Source organism: Anomaloglossus baeobatrachus, chromosome 7 (assembly GCF_048569485.1).
Source record: "Anomaloglossus baeobatrachus isolate aAnoBae1 chromosome 7, aAnoBae1.hap1, whole genome shotgun sequence".
Taxonomy (NCBI): Eukaryota; Metazoa; Chordata; class Amphibia; order Anura; family Aromobatidae; genus Anomaloglossus; species Anomaloglossus baeobatrachus.
In genome coordinates, this window is record NC_134359.1 from 116,008,636 (window position 1) to 116,030,713 (window position 22,078).

Here is a 22,078-nt window from a genome sequence, read left to right on the forward strand (position 1 = left end):
CTCATCCCTCTCCCCTCATCCCTCTCCCCTCATCCCTCTCCCCTCTCCTCTCATCCCTCTCCCCTCATCCCTCTCCCCTCATCCCTCTCCCCTCTCCTCTCATCCCTCTCCCCTCATCCCTCTCCCCTCATCCCTCATTCTTCTCCCTCATCCCTCATGTCCGGGTATGCCTTCACATATGTGTTCAATACCAAATGAGCTTTCATCCAGTTAAAAAATAAAAAAAAGGTTCAGTTTTTTAACGGATGCGTCACATCAGTGTTACAACAAAGTGTGAATGTGTGAATGTAGCCTTAATGAGAGGCCATGCAGTCACTTACAGGCGCTTTTCTAAACTATGTATTATAAGATATTTATCAGAGAGGCGGTAAAAATCATATCTGCAGGCCCCTGACAGTACTCACAGTACACCATATCTTTGGAATGAAACCACGGCCCTGTGAACAGAATAAAGTTGTATTCACATGTGTATTAGTAGATAATGCGATGTATATTGCACTGGAAAAAGAAAAAATAGTGCAGCTCACCCCAATGCCGACGTCTATGTCTGTGGAAGCATGAGATCCAGCGTGTTTGGAACAAGGATTAAAGAAGGATCCAGCTTCCGGAGAGTATATTCAGATAAATCCATTCTTTAATGATTTCTTTAAAAGCAATACAAAACTTGTAGATCTCATGTACAGTATATGAACAGAGGTCACAACCAGTAACGGAGCACCAGACGCGTTTTGATCACAATCTGATCTTAGACTTGGTGTATATTGCTCACAGAGAAATTATACTGAATACTTGCACGAACGTTTCGGTCTCCACTGACCTTAGTCATGAAGTGTGAAAATGTGAAGGATAAGGAGTAGTGCTTAGTACTCGCAACGAGCATTTTGATGCTCGAACAGGCAAGATCTTCCATAAAAATGCATAAGTTCCCCATTGACTTCCATTACACTTGGTACACTAGACGAGCCAGTCTGAGCATCAAACTGCTCCTCACGAGTATTGAGCACCCGAGCATGGAAATACTCATCCATCACTAAAAAGGAGAAGTAATTACTATCCCTCATTAGTAATGTCTGGGACAACCAAAACATTGGTGCAAGTAGTTTGTATAATTTCTCTATGTGCAAAAGATATTAAATTAATTATCACTTGTAGACATGTAAATAATAGAAGATAAATGAAGAAGTTACACTTTCTAGACAAATTCCTTCCCATTGAGCACTGGACTTACTATCCAGAATGCCAAACATTAATATCACATTATACTCAAATGTAGGCATCCAACAGTATTCATAGGTGGGTATACATGGACTTACAATGCCTTGAAAAAGTATTCATACCCCATGACGTTTTTCACATTGTTTCACATTACGCCCACAAACTTAAATGCCTTTTATTGAGATTTTATATGATCGACCAACACTATGTAACAAGTATTTGTGAATGTAAACTAAATTATATATGGTTTTCTAAATATTTTAGAAATGTAAATCTGAAAATAATGACGTGCAATTGTATTCACCCCCCAGTAGTCTAATACCCCTAAATAAAATCCTGAGTGATCAATTGCCTCTAGAAGTCACCTAAAGGCCACTTTACACGCTGCAACGTCGCTAGCAATTGCTAGCGATGTCGCGTGCGATGGCACCTGCCCCCGTCGTTGTAACGATATGTGGTGATTGCTGCCGTAGCGAACATTATCGCTACGGCAGCGTCACACGCACATACCTGTTCAGCGATGTCGCTGTGACCGCCGAACAATCCCTCCCTCAAGGGGGAGGTGCGTTCGGCGTCACCGCGACGTCACTAAGTGGCCGACCAATAGAAGCGGAGGGGCGGAGATGAGTGGGACGTAACATCCCACCCACCTCCTTCCTTCCTCATTGCCGGCGGACGCAGGTAAGGTGAGATTCCTCGTTCCTGCGGTGTCACACATAGCGATGTGTGCTGCCGCAGGAACGACGAACAACATCGTACCTGCAGCAGCAGCGATAATTGGGAATAGGGGGGCATGTCACCGATTAGCGATTTTGAACGTTTTTCAAAATCGCTCATAGGTGTCACACGCAACGACATCGCTAACGCGGCCGGATGTGCGTCACAAATTCCGTGACCCCAACGAGATTGCTTTAGCGATGTTGTAGCATGTAAAGCGGCCTTAAGGCCATGTGCGCACGTTGCGTTTAGTACCTTGCAGAAATGAACGCATCCTCTGGCAGAATTTGTCATTGTCAAATTTGGTTTTCACCACATAAACGCAGGAAATACGCATGCATTTTTGCCACGTTTTGACCGCGTTTTACATGCATTTCCAGTGCTAAAAATGGGATGCGTTTTCAATACAAAGACATTACTAAATAAAGTTTGAACATTCAAACACTAGGAAAAAAAGAGAAAAAACCCAACAAAATTAAACCTTTAAATCATATACTATAATGATAATTTTCCTAAAATGATAATTGAGATTTAATAATTATGATCCAAATAAAGTAAAATTATTGTTTGACTCTTTTTTTTGAGTCGGACTGGATGTGAGGGCAAAAGGAAACCTCTTGACCACACTATGATGCCAAAAACGCATGCTTTGATTTTAACAAAAAAGCATGCGTTTTGCATCAAGAATGCATATAAAACACTAGAAATTTGTTTTAGGCTGCATTTTGATAAATCTCATTGACTCTAATGTTACCAAAACGCTTCCAAAGCGCTCAAAACAATTGACATGTTGCTTCTTTAAACGCAGAGATTTTGACAAATTTTTGTCACAAAAAAAGCAGCGTTTTTGGACGCATAGTGCGCAAACAATATGCCTATGTCCCATAGACTTTGCCTGGAAATCAAAACGCATACATTTTTGCATTAAAACGATGCAGTTCAAAATGCTGCGAAAACGCATGAAAAAAATGCAATGTGCGCACATAGCCTAATTGGTAAACTGAGTCCACGTGTGTGTAATTTATTCTCAGTAAAACTACAGATGTTCTATGAACCCCTCAGAGGTTTGTTTGACAACATTAAGGCCTTGTGGACACAGTGCGGCTTATTGATGCTGTTAGGACCAGGAGGACGGGTAGGCCCAGGAGGTGGATCCACTGGGCTGAACACCTCACCGAGGGCAAGGTGCCCGGTAGCCGGAGCACTACGGGTAGCAGGACAGTCCGTTCAGAGGAGTGGAGTGAAGAAGTCCCTGGGACCACGGAGTCTCTGAAGGTAGTCCGGGTGACGGAGCTCAGGTTCGGAGGCCGAGATGATGTCAGGCAGAATCCGAAACCAATGGAGCGAGCAGGTGGGTCACCATACGGATCCAGGGATCGAAGATGGTAGGGACTGACGAGATGGCGGACAGTCACCGTTCGGGGTTCTGGAATCGTCAGGACCGGTTGGCGAGACAGGAGCGACTCTACAAGAGAGATAGGTAAGTACGAGACAATGGCACAGAGAGACCTGACTCCTAGCTTAGCAAACACGAAGAACAGGCCCTGCCCACTTGGAAAGGAACCCTCTATATACCCTGTACCTGCATCTTCAATATCCTGTTGGAGGACGCTGGCCCTTTAAGAAAAGGTCAATGACCGCGCGCCCTAATGCGCATGCGCGAGGCCCGGGTGCCAGAAGCCAGAGCAGGATGCGGTGTGCAGGAGGCATGAGTGCCGGGCCGGCTCAGGACAGCAGACGGGCGCCGGGACCGGGGACCGGGTTGCCTGGAGGATGCAGGTGAGGGAGCATGGAGGCTGAGGAGCGGGGGACCGGGGAGCGTGGCACAGGAACGGGGAAGCGAGGTCCGGGAGCGGGGGGGAGCGTGGCAGAGGAGCCGGGGAGCGTGGCAGGGGAGCCGGGGAGCGAGGCAGGAGAACCGGGGAGCGTGGCACGGGCACCGGGGAGCGTGACAGTACCCCCTCCCCGCAACCGGGACAGGAAGGCACGTATCAGAGGAGTACCCACATTCTCCCGGGGTTCCCAGGACCTATCCTCAGGACCATACCCAGCCCAGTCCACCAGGAAGAACTGTCGGCCCCGCACGGTCTTCATGGCCACGATATCCCTTACGGCATAGATGTCATCGTCAGCAATAGGAGGAGGAGCAGAACTAGCAGCAGCGGAGAAGAGACCAAGGACAACCGGCTTGAGCAGGGAGACGTGGAAGGAGTTGGGTACCCTCATCGTGGCCGGGAGCTGCAGCTTGTAGGAGACCTCATTTATTTTGCCGATGACTTTAAGCGGCCCGATGTAGCGAGGACCCAGCTTGTATGATGGTAGCTTCAATCGGACATATTTGGAAGCAAGCCAGACCAGATCTCCTGGGGAGAAACACGGAGGATCTAGACGCCTCTTGTCTGCGTGTCTCTTCATCCGCAGGGAAGCACGTCCAAGGGACGTCTTGACAGAGTCCCAAATTGTTGAAAAGTCACGGACTACGGTATCAGCAGCAGGGACATCCGAGGAAGAAGATACAGGTAATGGGACGGAAGGCTGAAGTCCGTAAACGACATGGAAGGGAGAGCTGGAGGAGGACTCACTGACGTGATGGTTATGGGAGAATTCAGCCCAAGGAAGGAGCGTGGACCAGTCGTCGTGATGGGTGTTAACGTAGTGACGCAAGAAGGAGGTCAGGATCTGATTGACTCGTTCCACTTGGCCATTCGACTGAGGATGGTAGGCTGAAGAAAAGTCCAGAGTGACTCCCAGATGTTTGCAGAGAGCCCTCCAGAAGCGGGAGGTAAACTGAGTTCCTCTGTCGGACACAATGTGTGAGGGAAAGCCATGCAAGCGGAAGATGTGCTGTATAGAGGCGTCAGCGAGTTCCTGGGCAGAGGGGAGTCCAGCCATAGGGACGAAATGAGCCATTTTGGAGAACCGGTCAACCATGACCCATATGACTGTGTGTCCGGCGGATAAGGGCGTCTGTAATAAAGTCCATTGCAATATGTTGCCACGGAACGGAGGGGATTGGCAGCGGCAGAAGGCGACCATATGGCAGGTGTTTGGGCGTCTTGTTCCGGCCACAAGAGGAGCAGGCTGAGACAAAAGACGCGATGTCCGTGCGAAGGGATGGCCACCAATAGTGACGAACAATTGTACTCCATGTTCTCTTCTGACCAGCATGGCCGGCTATTTTCGAGGCGTGGCCCCAGTGCAACACTTTTTGTCTGTCAGTTTCAGAGACATAGGTCTTCCTGGGCGGTATCTGGGCCAGAGTGACAGAAGCCACCGGAATGATTTTACTTGGGCAGATGATGGGCTGGGATGTCTCCTCCTCTTGTTCCATGGGCACGAATGACCTGGACAAGGCATCTGCTCGCACATTCTTATCCGCGGGCCGAAAATGGAGCTGAAAATCGAACCTGGACCACCTGGCTTGTCGTGGGTTCAGTCGCTGAGCAGACTGCAGGTATTCCAGGTTCTTGTGGTCCGTGTAAATGATCACGGGGTACACTGCTCCCTCCAGAAGGTAGCGCCATTCTTCCAGAGCCAGTTTGACTGCTAATAGCTCTCGGTCACCGATGGTGTAGTTGCGTTCAGGCGCTGAGAAGCTCTTGGAGAAGAAACCGCAAGTAACCATCTTCCCGGAGGAGGACTTCTGCATGAGCACTGCTCCGGCTCCAGAGGAGGAGGCATCCACCTCCAAGGTGAACTGTCGGTTTAACTCAGGATGGTGGAGCACAGGAGAGGAAGCAAATGCCCGTTTCAGGGAGCCAAACGTGGCGTCGGCCGCAGGTGACCAGTCCTTTGGATTAGCCCCCTTCTTGGTCAAGGCAGAGAGAGGCGCAGTCAGGGCAGAGAAGTGAGGGATGAACTGACGGTAATAGTTCGCAAATCCAAGAAACCGTTGAATTGCCTTCAGTCCGGAAGCAGGGGGCCAGTTGAGAAAGGAAGAGACCTTCTCTGGGTCCATCTGCAGGCCAGTATCGGAGATTACGTAACCCAGGAAGGGAAGAGAAGACTGCTCGAAGACACACTTCTCGTACTTGGCGTACAGACGATTCTCTCTGTCTTTGTAGTACCAGCTGCACGTTCTCTCTGTGGGTCTGGAGGTCCGGAGAGAAGACCAGGATGTCATTCAGATATACCACCACACAGACGTAGAGAAGGTCCCGGAACACGTCGTTCACTAATTCGTAAAAGACTGCCGGTGCGTTACACAGGCCGAAGGGCATCACACAATACTCGTAGTGCCCATCGCGAGTGTTGAATGCGGTCTTCCATTCGTCCCCACATCGGATGCGGACCAGGTTGTAGGCACCCCGAAGATCCAACTTGGTAAACACACAAGCTCCTCTAAGCCGATCAAACAATTCGGGGATGAGCGGCAGGGGGTATTTATTCTTTACGGTGATTTGGTTCAATCCCCGGTAGTCAATGCATGGGCGCAGGTCGCCCTCTTTCTTCTTAACGAAGAAGAAGCCTGCTCCAGCAGGAGAGGAGGATCTCCGGATGAATCCCCTTGCCAGGTTCTCAGTGATGTAGGCAGACATGGCTCTTGTTTCAGCAGGGGACAAAGGATATATCCGTCCTCGAGGTGGTGTAGTTCCCGGGAGTAGGTCGATGGCACAGTCGTAAGGACGATGTGGCGGCAGTACCTCTGACTCCTTTTTATCAAAGACGTCCGTGAAGGACCAATAGGCCGAAGGCAGTCCTGGTAGGGACTCCGGAACCGGAGGTCGTCGGATGGGCTGTATGGACTTCAGGCAGTTCTCGTGGCAAGAAGAGCCCCATCGGGTAATTTCACCAGTACGCCAGCTGACCGACGGTTCGTGTGTCCGTAACCAGGGGAGTCCCAGCAGGATTTGATGAGACATGTGTGGGAGGACGTAGAGAGTGATGTTCTCGGTGTGTAGGGCACCGATACGTAGTTCTACTGGCTTGGTGATCCACGCGATGGTGTCAGAGAGGGGTCTCCCATCTACAGAGGCAATCATGAGGGGTTTGTCGAGTGGAGTAACCGGCACCTGGTACTTGTCCACCGTGGCCTGCTGAATGAAATTGCCTGCTGCCCCGGAAGCGAGGTACGCCTCTGCCGTGAACTGCTTCTCTCCCGTTGTCACTTGAACAGTCCACTTAACCGGGTCTGAGAGAGTCCCAGCACCTAGGGTGGCCTCTCCTACCAACCCTAGGCTTTGGAGTTTCCCGGCCTCTCTGGACAGGAACGTAGCAGGTGTGTGCCCTCTCCGCAGTAGAAGCAGAGACCCTTGGCGAGCCGTTCTGCTTGGCGTTGTTCGGACTGCCGCAAACAATCAATCTGCATGGGTTCGTGGACAGAGACGCCAGACGATGCCAACTGAGGTACGACGGGCTTCTGCGGAGGAAAGGAATGCCGTATCGGACGTCTCTCGCGGGACACCTCTTTGGATCGTTCCTGAAAACGGAGGTCAACGCGAGTGGCTAGTGCAATCAGGGCATCCAGAGTGGAAGGAACATTGCGGCCTGCCAGCTCGTCCTTAATACAACTGGAGAGTCCTTCCCAGAAGGCGGCAGTGAGGGCCTCATTGTTCCACCCCAATTCTGAGGCCAAGGTGCGAAAGCGGATGGCATATTGGCCCACCGTCAAGGTCCCCTGACGTAGCCTAAGGAGTGATGAGGCGGACGCGGCGGCACGTCCGGGTTCATCAAAGGTGGTTCTAAACGCCTGCAGGAATTCCTGGATGTTAGTAGTTACAGGGTCCTCCCTCTCCCACAAGGGGTTCATCCAGGCCAGTGCCTCACCCTCTAGATGGGACATCACAAACGCCACCTTGGTTGGTCGGAGGCAAACAGGTGCGGAAGCAGCTTAAAGTGGAGGGAGCACTGATTCAAGAATCTTCTGCAGGTCTTAGGATCTCCGGCATATCGGGGTGGAGAGGCCAAGCGGAGTTTAGAGGCTTCTGAGGAAGCCGCCACGGGAACTGCGGCCGTGGACTGTGCTGTTGAAGCCTGAGATGCCAGGGACGTGGCAGTTGCTTGCAGCGTGTTCAGGCGGGTATCTACCGAGGACATGAAGGCCAGCATGCGGGACTGAGTCTCGCGCTGTCGTCCGAGTTCCTGCTGCAAGTTGCCCAGCTGGGCCGCTAGTGCTTCGGCGGGATCCATGGCCTGTTCTTACTGTTAGGACCAGGAGGACGGGTAGGCCCAGGAAGTGGATCCACTGAGCTGAACACCTCACCGAGGGCAAGGTGCCCGGTAGCCGGAGCACTACGGGTAGCAGGACAGTCCGTTCAGAGGAGTGGAGTGAAGAAGTCCCTGGGACCACGGAGTCTCTGAAGGTAGTCCGGGTGACGGAGCTCAGGTTCGGAGGCCGAGATGATGTCAGGCAGAATCCGGAACCAACGGAGCGAGCAGGTGGGTCACCACACGGATCCAGGGATCGGAGATGGTAGGGACTGACGAGATGGCGGACAGTCACCGTTCGGGGTTCTGGAATCGTCAGGACCGGTTGGCGAGACAGGAGCGACTCTACAAGAGAGATAGGTAAGTACGAGACAATGGCACAGAGAGACCTGACTCCTAGCTTAGCAAACACGAAGAACAGGCCCCGCCCACTTGGAAAGGAACCCTCTATATACCCTGTACCTGCATCTTCAATATCCTGTTGGAGGACGCTGGCCCTTTAAGAAAAGGTCAATGACCGCGCGCGCGCCCTAATGCGCATGCGCATGGACCGGGGACCGGGTTGCCTGGAGGATGCAGGTGAGGGAGCATGGAGGCTGAGGAGCGGGGGACCGGGGAGTGTGGCACGGGAACGGGGAAGCGAGGTCCGGGAGCGGGGGAGCGTGGCAGAGGAGCCGGGGAGCGTGGCAGGGGAGCCGGGGAGCGAGGCAGGAGAACCGGGGAGCGTGGCACGGGCACCGGGGAGCGTGACAGATGCACATTTGGTTCAGATTGTGACCCAACTCTTCTTGTCTCTTTTCATGCCAGCAAAGTCAGTGAGAATTCTGCAGTGCACTGCGCAGGAAGCTTATATTTTACTTGCAGATTTGGTACCGAAAATGATCTGCAGCATATGAATTGTTGGTGCATTTTTTTAGCCTTTCCACTCACGGACTTTATTAGAAAACGCATGGCACAAAGGTTCGTTTTTCTGCAAAAAAGTGCAAAAAATGCCATTTTTGAAAGCAAGCCAGAATTCTTGTTTACAGTTACCAGAAAGCCATGTAGGGGACATACCTAGTATGTGGAAGAAAGTACTCTGATCAGATAAGAAAAAATTAGAACTTTTTGTGCTAAATTCCAAACACTGTGTGGCTGAAACCTAACACTGCACATCACCCTTAAAACACCACCCCACCATCAAACATGGTGGTGGCAGCATCATGCTGTGGAGAGGCTTTTCTTCAGCAGGTGAAGGGAAGCTGGTCAGGGTTGATGGTAAGATGGATGGAGCTAAATACAGGGCAACCCTGGAGGAAAACCTGTTAGAGACTACAAAAGACTTGAGTAGGTTCACCTTCCAGCAGGAGAATGGCCCTAAACATACTGCCAGAGCTACAATGGAATTTTTTAGACCAAAGCATATTCATGTGTGTGTATGGCCCAGTCACAGTCCAGACCTAAATCCATTGAGAATCTGAGGCAAGAATTGGAAATTGCTGATCACAGACACTCTCCATCTAATCTCACTGAGCTAGACATATTTTGCAAAGAAGAATAGGACAAATGTCAGTCTCTAGTTGTGCAGAGCTGGAATAGACTTGCCCCAAAAGACTTGCAGCAGTAATTGTAGTGAAATATGGTCCTAGATAGTATTGGCTCAGAGGGGATGAATTTTCAAATTTATATTTTTAAAATATTTAGAAAACTATATATGATTTCCTTTACAGTCATAAATTCTTGCTACTTAATGTTGGTATATCACATAAAATCTCAATAAAAATAAATTTAAGTTTGAGGGTGTAATGTGAAAAAATGTGGAAAAGTTTAGTGTATGAATAATTTTTGGAGGCACCCTACTGCACTCATATGTAGGCAGCTGAGTGCACTCATAGGTTGGCGCATGACTGTACTCATAGGTAAACCTCCGTCAGCAATCGTAGGAAGGTACCGGACTACACTCATTTTGGCACAAGACTATACACATATTTGTACATTATAATGTCTCGGATATCAGCTGAGGTATTACCCACATAACTTGTCCCACATCATGGACATGCTTCAGTGACACGACAGGAAAACGTTCTCGGTGAGCATACCCTTAAAATGTTACTGTATAAACTACTTACTACTTCTATAGCCGTACACAAGCAAAAATAATAATTGATCTGCTATACAGATACTATGCAGGTGTTATTCACCTGTTACTGAGGGGGGATCATAATATAATCCAATAAAAAGTGCCATACTTTTACACCAAACACAAAGCATGTCACTTTTTTATGGTGGAGGGCCGACTGTTAGTGATTAGGGCCTTGCGAAATAAAGGTAATAAATAGGGATGATCGAATACCTCAAATATTCGGCTACGCCCATAGCCGACGAATAGGTCGCCGCTATTCGACTATTTGCGAATATTCGATGCGCAATGTAAGTCTATGGGAAACCCGAATAGTTGCCGAATAGCAACTATTCGGGCTTCCCATAGACTTACATTGTGCATCGAATATTCGCATAGTGGCGACCTATTCATCGAATATTCGTGAAGCTGAATATTGCCGAATATTTGTGATATTCGATCATCCCTAGTAATAAACTTATACAAACAATATAGCAATTATACACTTGATTTTAGGTTATGTGTAATGCAAATGACTAAGAAGGAAGGATGGAGTTCTAGACCTGGCTCTTGAAGTTCTGCTCCAATGTTGGACTGGTCAGCACACCCTTGTTTGATCTTGTGATGTCCATACTTTTTTGTGCAGCATACAGACCTGGCACAGTACATGGCACAACACCCGGGTGGACTTTTGCCCTACAATGTTCGGGTAAGACTTTAATGTAAAGCACCCATCATTAATGGTTTCCAAATTCTATTCTCTTTCTAGGAAAAAAATGCATGCAGAATTTAGGATGTGCAGCAAATATTCTTCTCTTTATATTTCATATTAGATTCCACTGATTTCAATTCAATGGTGGAATCTTAATCTACTTTTCATGGTATTTATTGCTTTATTAAAAGTACCGTAAGTAATAATTATATTAAATGGATTGCCCCAAGCACAGCACAGGTATATATGTGTCCCCCACCGATCGCAAGAATGAGGGTCTCATGTCCCCCATTTGAATACGCGAGGGGCCATGCACTACCACTCCATTCAGACTATGAACTCAAGAAAATAACAAGTTGTGCTTTTTAAGTCTCAATACGGGAAAACTGCAAACTTGTGATCTCTACATCGTTAAAAGGGGTTTCCCACGAACAAAGTTAATTTTGAAGTTCATTTTCATCATTAGATCTCGGAATAATAATAATTTACACAATTGGAGGTGATTAAAAAAAATATTCCTGTGCTCAGATAATCTTATATATGTGTCCCTGCTGTGTACTGTGTAATGGTGGTGTCTGACCGTACAGGGACATGGTCTGATCATACCACATCTCCTGTACAGGGAAGGAGATAAAAAAAGTATACAGACATTACAGCCCAGGATCGCAAAAAATCTTCCTTTGCAGTAAAACATTTTTTAAAAACAGGCAGGGAAATGTTTCACCTCACAAAAAATATCGCTATGATCTCATGCTGTTATGTCTTTATACTCTTTTGCGTCGTCCCCTGCCAGGAGCTGTGGTATGATCAGACCATGTTCCTGTACGGTCAGACACGGCCATTACACAGTACACAGCAGGGACACATATATAAGATTATCTCAGCACATGAACAGTATGTTAAAACACATCCAATTGTATAAATTATTATAGCAAGATCTATTGATTAAAATTAACTTTACAATTAACTTTGTTAGGCCCCCTTCACAAGTCTGTGATTCCGGTATGTGTGACGTCCATTTTCATACGTACCAGAGACACGGACATACACAGACCCATTTAAATCAATGGATCTGCACACTTCAGTGTTTTCACAAGGACTATGTGTCCATATGTAGTACACGCGTGTCTGTGTGTTCCGCACACATGACATGACCGTTTTTCTCCGGCAGCACTGATGTCACACGGACCCCACAGTGATGTGATCCATGTGACATGTACCAAAGAAAACACATATCTTTAAAATAAAATGATTTTCTATGATCACCTTTCTCCAGCGCTGTTGTCTTCGGCGCTGCTGTCACTTGCTTCTGGGTTCCGCTCATTATGCTCATGCATATTCACTGCACAGTGGACCCGGAAGTAGCAGTAGTGCCGGAGACAGTAGCACCATGGATAGGTCGTATAGAAGTTCCTGCTCTCTGTGTGCTATCTGGATATCACATGGATAGCACAGGGACATCAGACGTGTTCCAAAATCACGGCACACTGACGGCCCAGACACACCTTCAATTTTTCACAGATGTGTGAAAGATGCCTTAGTGGGAGACCCCTTTAAGTCCCCTTTAGACTTGCTGCCAATCAAGTATGTACAAGCTGACTGGCAGTCATTTACCAGCTTGTTTAGTGTGATGTACATGCTATAGCTTGTTTTTTGCGGGATAAGATGTAGTTTTGAATGACACTATTTCATCATACAAAGTACTGGAAAACAGGACATTTTTCAAGATTTAAATGGTTAAAGAACCACTACAGTGTTTTGTTTTGTTTGCACCACTGGAGAGGTGCTTTAAATTCAAGTCTCTTGCCCCTGTCTTTTACTCACCTTGCGGCCTCTTCACCTTCTACCACTGCCGCTCCACCGGGCTCTGGCGATTTGTGACCTGCCAGCTTCTCCAGTGTTTCATGGAGCATGCCGGAGGTTACATCTCAACTCAATACCACTCTATGAGAGCCTCGTTCTGACCTTGTTCTGGTTCTCATTGAGATGCATTGGGACCTTGTGATGTAACTTCTGACTTCTGGCCAATCAGAAGTTACAGTAACAAGATGACGCCGCAGGACCGGAGTGGCATTGGTAAATGATGAAGACACCGAAAGGTGAGTATATGATAGGGGACAGGGGGCTTACATTTAAACGTGCTGAGAACAAAACAAAATGCTGGAATCGTACTTTAAACTTTAGATACCAGCTATGTAACACAGACGGCATCTGCCTGGTATGAAGCGGGCTCAGCTCCTGAACCGACTTCATTCATTACTTATCATGAAGGAGTTAAAGCGATTTTAAGGAGTTAATAGAGTCCTAGGAGCCCTGAGAGGATTTAACACGAGGCCGGTTGGGCATGTGAAGACTGTGGGCAATCAGATAAGCAACTTTAACCCTTATTCCATCGAAATGTCTGCTCTGATCATGGAATAGATCTATACAGTAAATTAAGAGCCGGCTCTTCCATCTTATGTGATACTGATTCTAAACAGAATTACAGGAAAAGTCATCCTGTACAAGGTGAAGAGAATCTCCTTTTGATCTGAAACTTGTTATCTCCTCATGTAGCTCTTCATGTTCCAGTTGCTTCGAGGTCTGGCCTATATCCATCACCAGCACATCCTACATCGGGACCTAAAGCCGCAGAATCTTCTCATCAGCTACCTAGGGGAGCTCAAGCTGGCTGACTTTGGTAAGTGCGGGTCTGATAAGACCATTTTGTGCACAGCAGCTGAAACAACAGGGGCTGTGGCTGCTCGTCTTATTTTTTCAGGAACATGCTTTTGATGTACAGTCTACAAAATACCAGGGGATAGCACAGAATACTTATATCAAAGCCGCAATCTGACACTTGTTTCTTTCCGGTCAGTAGAGTAATTAGCCACATAAGTACTGGAGATATATAATATTAAAAACCTTGATTATAGGATAATTCATGCAATACTATAAATTTATTAGGGGATGTTAGGACATAAAAAAGGTGAAAAATATAGTTCAAATACTGAAATTGCAAAAATCTCTTCATATGTTGCTTATGGTCAGGACATGGTCTGCACCTCCTATAGTTATGTCAGGCTGCCACGCAAATTTTTACTTTTCCCGGAGGTGTTATCCTATGTGCCTAAAGTGAAATCTACCTGGTTGTTCACTTATACATTCCCATCTTCTACCATTATAATACTGCATAGATCTGTCATTTAAAAATATTAGAAAGATGACTACATAGTGAATGCATAAAACTGCGGCTTTATAGGGAATCTGATCCACCTCCCCTAAACTGTGTATATGGTCATGTTGTTCTCTGAAAGATTATGTCATCCATTCCACACCTTTATTTATGCAGTCTGTTGATTCCTCACTGGAAAAAAAATCACTGTTTTAATGTAAATAGAAATGAGGCTTACGTGCTCTGAGAGCGTCAAAGCACTTTCCAAGCCTCCGCCTCCCTGGCTCTATGTTCCTCCACCGTCCTCTGCCTCCCTGGCTCTATGTTCCTCCCACCGACCTCTGCCTGGCTGACAGCTCACTAGTTTTGTATACTAACCAATTAGCTGCCAATCAACCACAGGAAACAGTGTCTGGGCAGAAAACTAGCCAGTTAGGCAGCGGCTTAGGAAGTGCTTTATAGCTCCCAAAGCACTTAAATGGGTTATTCACCCCTTTTAATTACTGGTCACATCGATATTATGTTGAGAAATGTTTCTGTTAAATAACTTTTGTTGCCAATGTGCCGCCCCCACGCCTGTAGCAGCCGGGCTGCTCGGATCTGGACCTGCTGTGTGGCTCGAGGGATCCTCCGGACCCGGGGGTCACGTGGGCACGCCAAATGAAAAGGGGGACATAGTTGTACGGCCTTGGCCGTATTCAGTTCGTGACGCCACCCACGGTGTGTGGTGAAGTAGGACACCACCGCTGCGGTTGTGGGACACCCGGGGGAGATGTAGTGGCAGCTGGATGTTAACCTCTCCTTGGGTAGGGATGGTTGCCCTGGGACCCAGTGTCTCTGCAGGATATGGCGATGGCAGGGGCTTGCACGTCCGGACGTACCAGGGGATGTTTGGTTACTCACAATTAAATGAATCACACAAGTCTTTGGTAAACCAAGGTGCTGGTTGCCGGCCGCCGCGGCCGGTTGTATATGGTCGCCGTCTTTTCCCTCTGCACTGTGTTTGCTTGTGTTGGACTTCCCGGTATGGAACACGAGAGTCCGCTCCCAGCTTTTTGTGTGCCTGAGGAGCCGTGCCCGCTGACGCTGACCCGTGGGATCTATGGGCCCTGGCGGTTGCCCTATTCCTCTCTGTGGGTGGTTGTCTGAATTTGGGACTTTGGTTGGGACCTATAATCCTGCCCTCAATCGGTTGATTAGTTAGGCCGTTGGTTCCGGTCCTGGCTTCAGGGTCCGAGTACCCCCTCCGTGCATGGTTTCCGGGTCGGGTCTCTGGTGTCGGTACCGGCGGGCTCTAACCCTGTCGCAGTCCACCTTGGATCTCCGGCTACTGTCTTCACGTCGCCTGCCGATGGAGACCACCGTCTGCTCCAACCCTGGCACCGTTCAACTTGAGCTTCTGCTCTGCTGGAGCTACACCTAGTCCCAGCCTCCACTCCTCTCAACTTGAACTCTAGACTTCATCTGCTTGACTTAGACTGACTGTTTTCCCGCCCTGGGCTATCTAGACCCCAAGATGGGCGTTGCCTAACCGCCTGGTCCCGCCCACTGGTGTGCCTGTCTTGCCCTGAGGGGGGTGACTAGGGTTTCAGGTCGGCTGTATGTAACCTAGGTGAGGGACAGTGTTATGCGGGGCCCTAATGTGTGACTACCTGGTTTTGCCAGGGCGTCACACCAATATTGCCTGTGAGCGGCGCTATTGCGGTCTGCTCACCCCCTTTGCGTGACCCTTGGGCTGGATGACCTTTGATGTCCGGTGATGTCACGTCAACTGAGGAGGGTCTTCCTGAGTGACCAGGGTGTGGATAGCGTTTCACTGCTGGTCACAGCCCAGCGTCACAGCCCATCATCTCCCTGCTCCCTCCTCTTTCACTACAGAACGCGGAGAGACACTGGGCTGTGATGAGCTGTGAAACGCTGCCCATAGCCCAGTGACTCGAAAAGACTAGGGCTGGCCGCAGTGATGTCAGGTCAACAGGAAGTTGACGTGACATCACCGGACATCAGAGGTCACGTAGCTCCCACAGGGATCACGCGAAGGTGATGAGCTGAGCACAATAGTGTCGCTCACAGGCACTATTGGCAACACAAAGTATTTGAGAGAAATCTTGTTTCTCAACATAATATCGATGTGGCCAGTATTGAAATGGGGTGAACCACCTCTTTAAGCCTCCTTTCCATATGAATTAAAACAATGATTTCTTTTTTTTTTTTTTGCATCTGCGAGCAGCATCTTGCATAAGTAAAGGTGTGGATGACATTATCTTTCAGAGAAGAACATGACCATATACACTGTTGAGGAGTGGTGGATCCTTCTCACAGATTCCCTTTAATTGTACTAATGTATTTCAAGCTCAGACCAGGCGCTGTAATATATATTTAGAGTGAAAATCTATTGGAACCTATCATGGTAATTCAGGAAAATGTTTTTTTTTCTCACAAACTTCCTACATTACTTTAACAGGTTTCCATTCTGGAGACATAGGCTATGTGCCCACGTGTGTGTATTGCATGCAGTTACGCTGCGATCTGCACCGCAGCATAACTGCATGCGTCCTGCGTCCTTAGCACAATCTATGAAGATTGTGCATAATCCATGCCCACGTGGCGTTTTTAGAATGCAGCGATTTGCATGCTGCCAAATCGCTGCGTTCTAAAAAGCAACATGTCACTTCTTTTGTGCGCTTTGCATGCTGTCTCCATTCTGTCTATAGGGAGAGGCAGCATCCAGAGCGCACAAATTCTGCAGTCACCAAAGTTTCAGATCGGAGCTTTTCAGCTGCGCTCTGAAGTGGACATGCAGTGACAAAACACTGCGGTGCAGAGCGCACACACGTGAGCACATAGCCAACAGTCACTAAAGAAATTTTACATCAGGCACCATAGGGTAATTTAAAATCCATTTATTCCATGGCGCATAACGTGATAAGGGGTATACATAATAAAACCAAATACACTACTCATAAACAATACAAGGCACAGATTAGTACAGGAGGAGAGAGGACCCTGCCCACAAGGGCTCACAGTCTGTAGATTATAATGGATTGGTGAAGTGTGCTGGATGGTGGAGAGGAAATTGCCAATTTTCTCATTTTAGAATTCTGTCCTATTGAGTTATGAGCAGTAGCTAGATTTTTTGCAAATTTATTCCCATTCAACTGGGCACGACAATGGTCTGTGGCTACTGCACAAGTGGGGAATTACAGCCTCTTACCTGCTGACAGCCACAGCTCTTCTTCTCATTAGCCAACATGGCGTGACATTATTGTTGTATCATGTATCATACACACACGTGACCTTACGCAAGGCCAGCTAATCAGAAGAAGCGCAGTGGACATCTTCAGGTAAGAGGTGGTATAACCCTTCCCGTGCAGCTATCACAGACTCTGTCGTGGCTGATGGAAGGGTAAAGGAGGCTTTACACGCTACGATATCGCTAATGCGAACTCGTTGGGGTCACGGAATTGGTGACGCACATCTGGCCGCATTAGCGATGCCGTTGCGTGTGACACCTATGAGCGATTTTGCATCGTTGCAAAAACGTGCAAAATCGCTCATCGGTGACATGGGGGTCCATTCTCAAAAATCGTTACTGCAGCAGTAACGAGGTTGTTCCTCGTTCCTGCGGCAGCACACATCGCTCCGTGTGACACCGCAGGAACGAGGAACCTCTCCTTACCTGCCTGCCGGTCGCTATGCGGAAGGAAGGAGGTGGGCGGGATGTTCGTCCCGCTCATCTCCGCCCCTCCGCTTCTATTGGGCGGCGGTTCAGTGACGCAGCTGTGACGTCGCTGTGACGCTGAACGAACCGCCCCCTTAGAAAGGAGGCGGTTCGCCGGTCACAGCGACGTCGCCGGGCAGGTAAGTATGTGTGACATGTCTGGGCGATGTTGTGCGGCACGGGCAGCGATTTGCCCGTGTCGCACAAAAGATGGGGGCGGGTACCCACGCTAGCGATATCGGTACCGATATCGCAGCGTGTAAAGTAGCCTTAAGTTGAAATAAATTTGTACCAACGCTACTACCTGATAATTAAGTGATGAGTGCATTTATAAATCATGGGGAAAGAGGATGACAAGAGTAAGATAGTTGGTTATTTTTGAATTTTAGAACCTTGTCCATTCTTAGAGGGATCAGGTTCAGTCTCATGATCACTGGATAGTAGAGCAACTTCCTGTGAGGGTGAGAAGTAGTATTGTGAACTAACATCACATATCTGCTCACTGAGCCTGACAGGTTTACATCGGGACACAGACCAGGGAGAAAAAAGCTGCTGTGCTCTGCTGAGAGAATCTGTACTCTTTAGGGGGCTTTACACGGTAGCGATATCGCTAGCAATTTGTAGTACCCGCCCCCGTCGTGCATGCGATTGTTTGTGATCGCTTCCGTAGCGAACATTATCGCTACGGCAGCGTCACACATACTTACCTGGTCAGCGGCGTCGCTGTGACTGCCGAACAATCCCTCCTTCAAGGGGGAGGGACGTTCGGCATCACAGCGACGTCACCGCAACGTCACTAAGCGGCCGGCCAATCAAAGCTGAGGGGCGGAGATGAGCAGGACGTAACATCCCGCCCACCTCCTTCCTTCCGCATTGTGGCCGGTGGCAGGTAAAGACGTTCCTCGCTCATGCGGTGTCACACATAGCGATGTGTGCTGCCGCATGAGCGATGAACCACCTGGATAAACAACCCTTACCGATTTTTGAGTTTGTGACAACCTCTCCATGGTGAACGATTTTCACCATTTTTGAGGTCGCTTAAGGTCGCTGGTCAGTGTCACACGCTGCGATATCGTTAATGATGCCGGATGTGCGTCACTAACAACTTGACCCCGATGACAAAACATTAACGATATCGTAGCGTGTAAAGCCCCCTTTAGTCTTTACAGCAGAGTAAGGAGACTAACAGAACAAAGTGGGCTTTATTTTCCAGCAGGTCTGTATTGTGTTGTAAATCTTCTGAGCCTGAAGGAAGTTGCTCTACTGTAGATGAGCTCAGACACATCTGCCTTGAGCAGTGTTTCTTTAGATTGCAACCTGATCCTTAGTCATACCTAGGATGGGTTGCAGTACAAAAAAGTTGACAGAGGCCATCTTGAGTTACTTCTTGGACAACCCCTTTATGCAACCAATCGCAATACAATTTGATGAAATTTGGTCAACCTGCTGATTTTGGTGAGCTAGCCAATAGTCTGACGTGTTTGCTTCCAACATCATTTATTGGGGAACAGTAGGATCAGGCATTTGCAATTTTAATGCCTGGTTATTTTTTTTAGGTGAGATAAGCAGCTGCTAGATGTGATGGCTACAGCTTTTTTCCTCTGTCCCTGTTTTAAACTGAAGTTCTTGTGTTTATGGGGGTTTGCTCTGACGACAGCTAAATGATTTATATGGACTGCTTTACATTTAGAATAAATCACCACAGGGGCATAATCTGTAATGAACTTCACAATTTTTTAAAGATCTTTTATTTTATAAAAATTGAGAATCCCTGACTTAATATGCAATTATATATCTAAATTACATATTTTACATAGGTCTTGCCCGTGCAAAGTCAATTCCCAGCCAGACATATTCCTCAGAAGTGGTCACCCTCTGGTACCGTCCACCCGATGTGCTTTTAGGAGCTACAGATTACTCATCTGACCTTGACATCTGGTAAGAACTGTTAATTACTAAATGAAAATAGACAAATAGATAGCCAGGCATATACAATGTCGGACCATTATACCATACATGAGTGATGGAGTGGGACACCAAGGGGCCACTAATAACTGATTCTGAGGCCCGTTCTTCAGCTACATTAAAGACTTTGTCAGGAATGGAGTGTGTGGTTTCTGAAGCTCCTTTATAGAATTTTAGCTGATGCTTCCATACAGTAATAACACGAGTAGTTTCTTAAATAAATGAGATACTATATGCTGTCTCTGTCTGTATACAGTACATCAAGTGTAGAGTAGCTGTGCATACCAGAACTAAGGGTAGAGTCCCCAGACTTGGGAGGGATGCTAGGCCCGAGGTTTGGGGTTGAAAGGATTAACCTTTCAATAAGTATTTAGAGCATTACTTTTTAGAGAGAAGAATAAGATTGGGGGTATGCTGTTACTTCATTGATGGGTAGGTGAGTTTTAGTGATGGAGTGTTAAAGAAGAGTTCATCAGGGGGGGCTATCATCTGATGCTGCAGACCGTTTACCGTGTAGTATCTGGTAGGTGTAAGAAGATGGCGCTCTTGATGTAGCAGATGTGGTCCTTAGCGGAGCCGAGAGGTCAGTAGTGGCTCCATGGCCAGTTGGAGCATTGGAATGCAGTAGGAGGAGTTTGTAAGGCGGCTACGGTCCTAGCACCATACCAAAACTCAAGGAATTATATACATCTAGAGATACCAAGTCTAGAGGTGACTCCCTAGACCAGGTACAGGATTTGGAGCCGGCAGCGGTGCAACAGTCTGCATCAAATGAACTCTGGGGCACTAACCTGGTCCACTGAAGGGAAAGAATGATGTAACTGCCTCCTCTCTACAGAGCAGTGGTGCACAACTGGCTTGCATGGGATGGGAACCAGGACAGTGAATATGCTAGATTCTGATACCACAGGAGCAACTTGGAAAAAGTGGGAAGAGCACTGAAGATCCCTTGTGTCTGGTTACAGGCATGCAGATGAAAAGGTTTACTTGGCTCCCAAACACGAAAATGGTTACAGCAGGAGGTCCACATCCAACATGGTGTAAGATGGTGACTTTGGTACCTGTAGTACTACGAGATTCATTAGGGCATGTCTGCCTATTCACATACCTCCACCAATGGGGGTGTCCCATATGTTATAATGGTGTCTGTTTGACACATGGTCAGTGTGTGGAGGCTGCTATGACTCTGGAAGGAACCTCTGAGAGATAAAGGATTCACTTTCCTTGACCAGGAACTGCCTGTACTCCATAATGTGGTCCTTTTCAAGCCAACAAAGGCTTATGTTGTAATGCCAGGGGGCCGGTTTATGTGTATGAAATACATTTGCTGGATTCTTAAAGGGAAAGGACTCCTGATTTTACCTCGAGAAGCAAGCTTAAGCAAGTGATTCTCCCCACATTTGGTACTAGAGTAAGGGCAGCATTCCAGGAGACAACGTGTAGCGGCTGCAGAGTGTTGTTTGCTGTGGATCTCCTGACAATTTCCTTGAGAGAGAATTTGTTTCAAAAGGTGGAGGGCCAGAGAACTACTGGTAGCAAGAAGTCGATTGGTGAATGTCAGGGAGTGCACATGATGGCTGTTCCAATTCATTTTCCCAGTCAACCTGGTAAGTCACATGGTTTACAGGCACCTCGGGTAAATTCAGCAATAGTAGTGGGATGGATGTGGTTTGGTGGCAACTGAAGACATAACAGTGGAATCTGTAAATCTGTAAGGATGGTCTCTGATTTGTTAGTGTTCAGCTAATTTGGTGTGTATAGATGATAGGATGAGGGATAATGTATATGTATGCCTTGCTGGATCTCTGAAGACAGGGAGTCAGGGAGAAAATGTGGAAAAACTGTTATACAGATTTTTTTTTTTGTCTCTTGAAAAGTTTTACCTTGACAAAGTTATGCCGAATGAGACTAACAAGGAGGAGGAACATAGGCAGTATTGTCTCATTCCTTGGATATTCAATAACTGGTTACAGGCCATGTTATACAAGCTAGCAATAAACACAGTCCTAAAGGGAAGATGAAGGAAAACTAAGGAAACCCAAAAGAATAGTGGAATACGTGGAGACCTTCCAATCCTAAAAGAGTCTGAATAGGCAAAACCTAACTGGGAAGGGAATCACACAAACAAAACACAGAGAAAAGGAATAGCAATAACTCAGTAAGAATTCTTAACTGATGAGCTAGCACTGAAGGCTTGTGCATAGGGAGTATAAATAGCACCTCCCAAGATGTGATAGGGCAAACAAAACTACACTACATGATTTTCTATGTACTGGATTTGCTAGGTCTTCAGTGTGTTCAGTGCTTAGTGGGTGAGTACTGTGGAGTCCACTGCTCACTAGTTTGGCA

General features: G+C 47.6%; 1 protein-coding gene across 2 annotated transcripts in view; it reads left to right on the forward strand.

Annotated features, from left to right (window-relative positions):
- CDK15 (cyclin dependent kinase 15) overlaps nt 1-22,078 on the forward strand; it is a 379,934-nt gene that overhangs the window by 102,203 nt on the left and 255,653 nt on the right. For both annotated transcript variants that reach the window (XM_075317605.1, XM_075317606.1), the window contains 3 exons: nt 10,824-10,886; nt 13,446-13,569; nt 19,582-19,702. In XM_075317605.1, the coding sequence (XP_075173720.1) occupies nt 10,824-10,886; nt 13,446-13,569; nt 19,582-19,702 (308 nt within the window). The remainder of the gene's footprint in view (nt 1-10,823; nt 10,887-13,445; nt 13,570-19,581; nt 19,703-22,078) is intronic.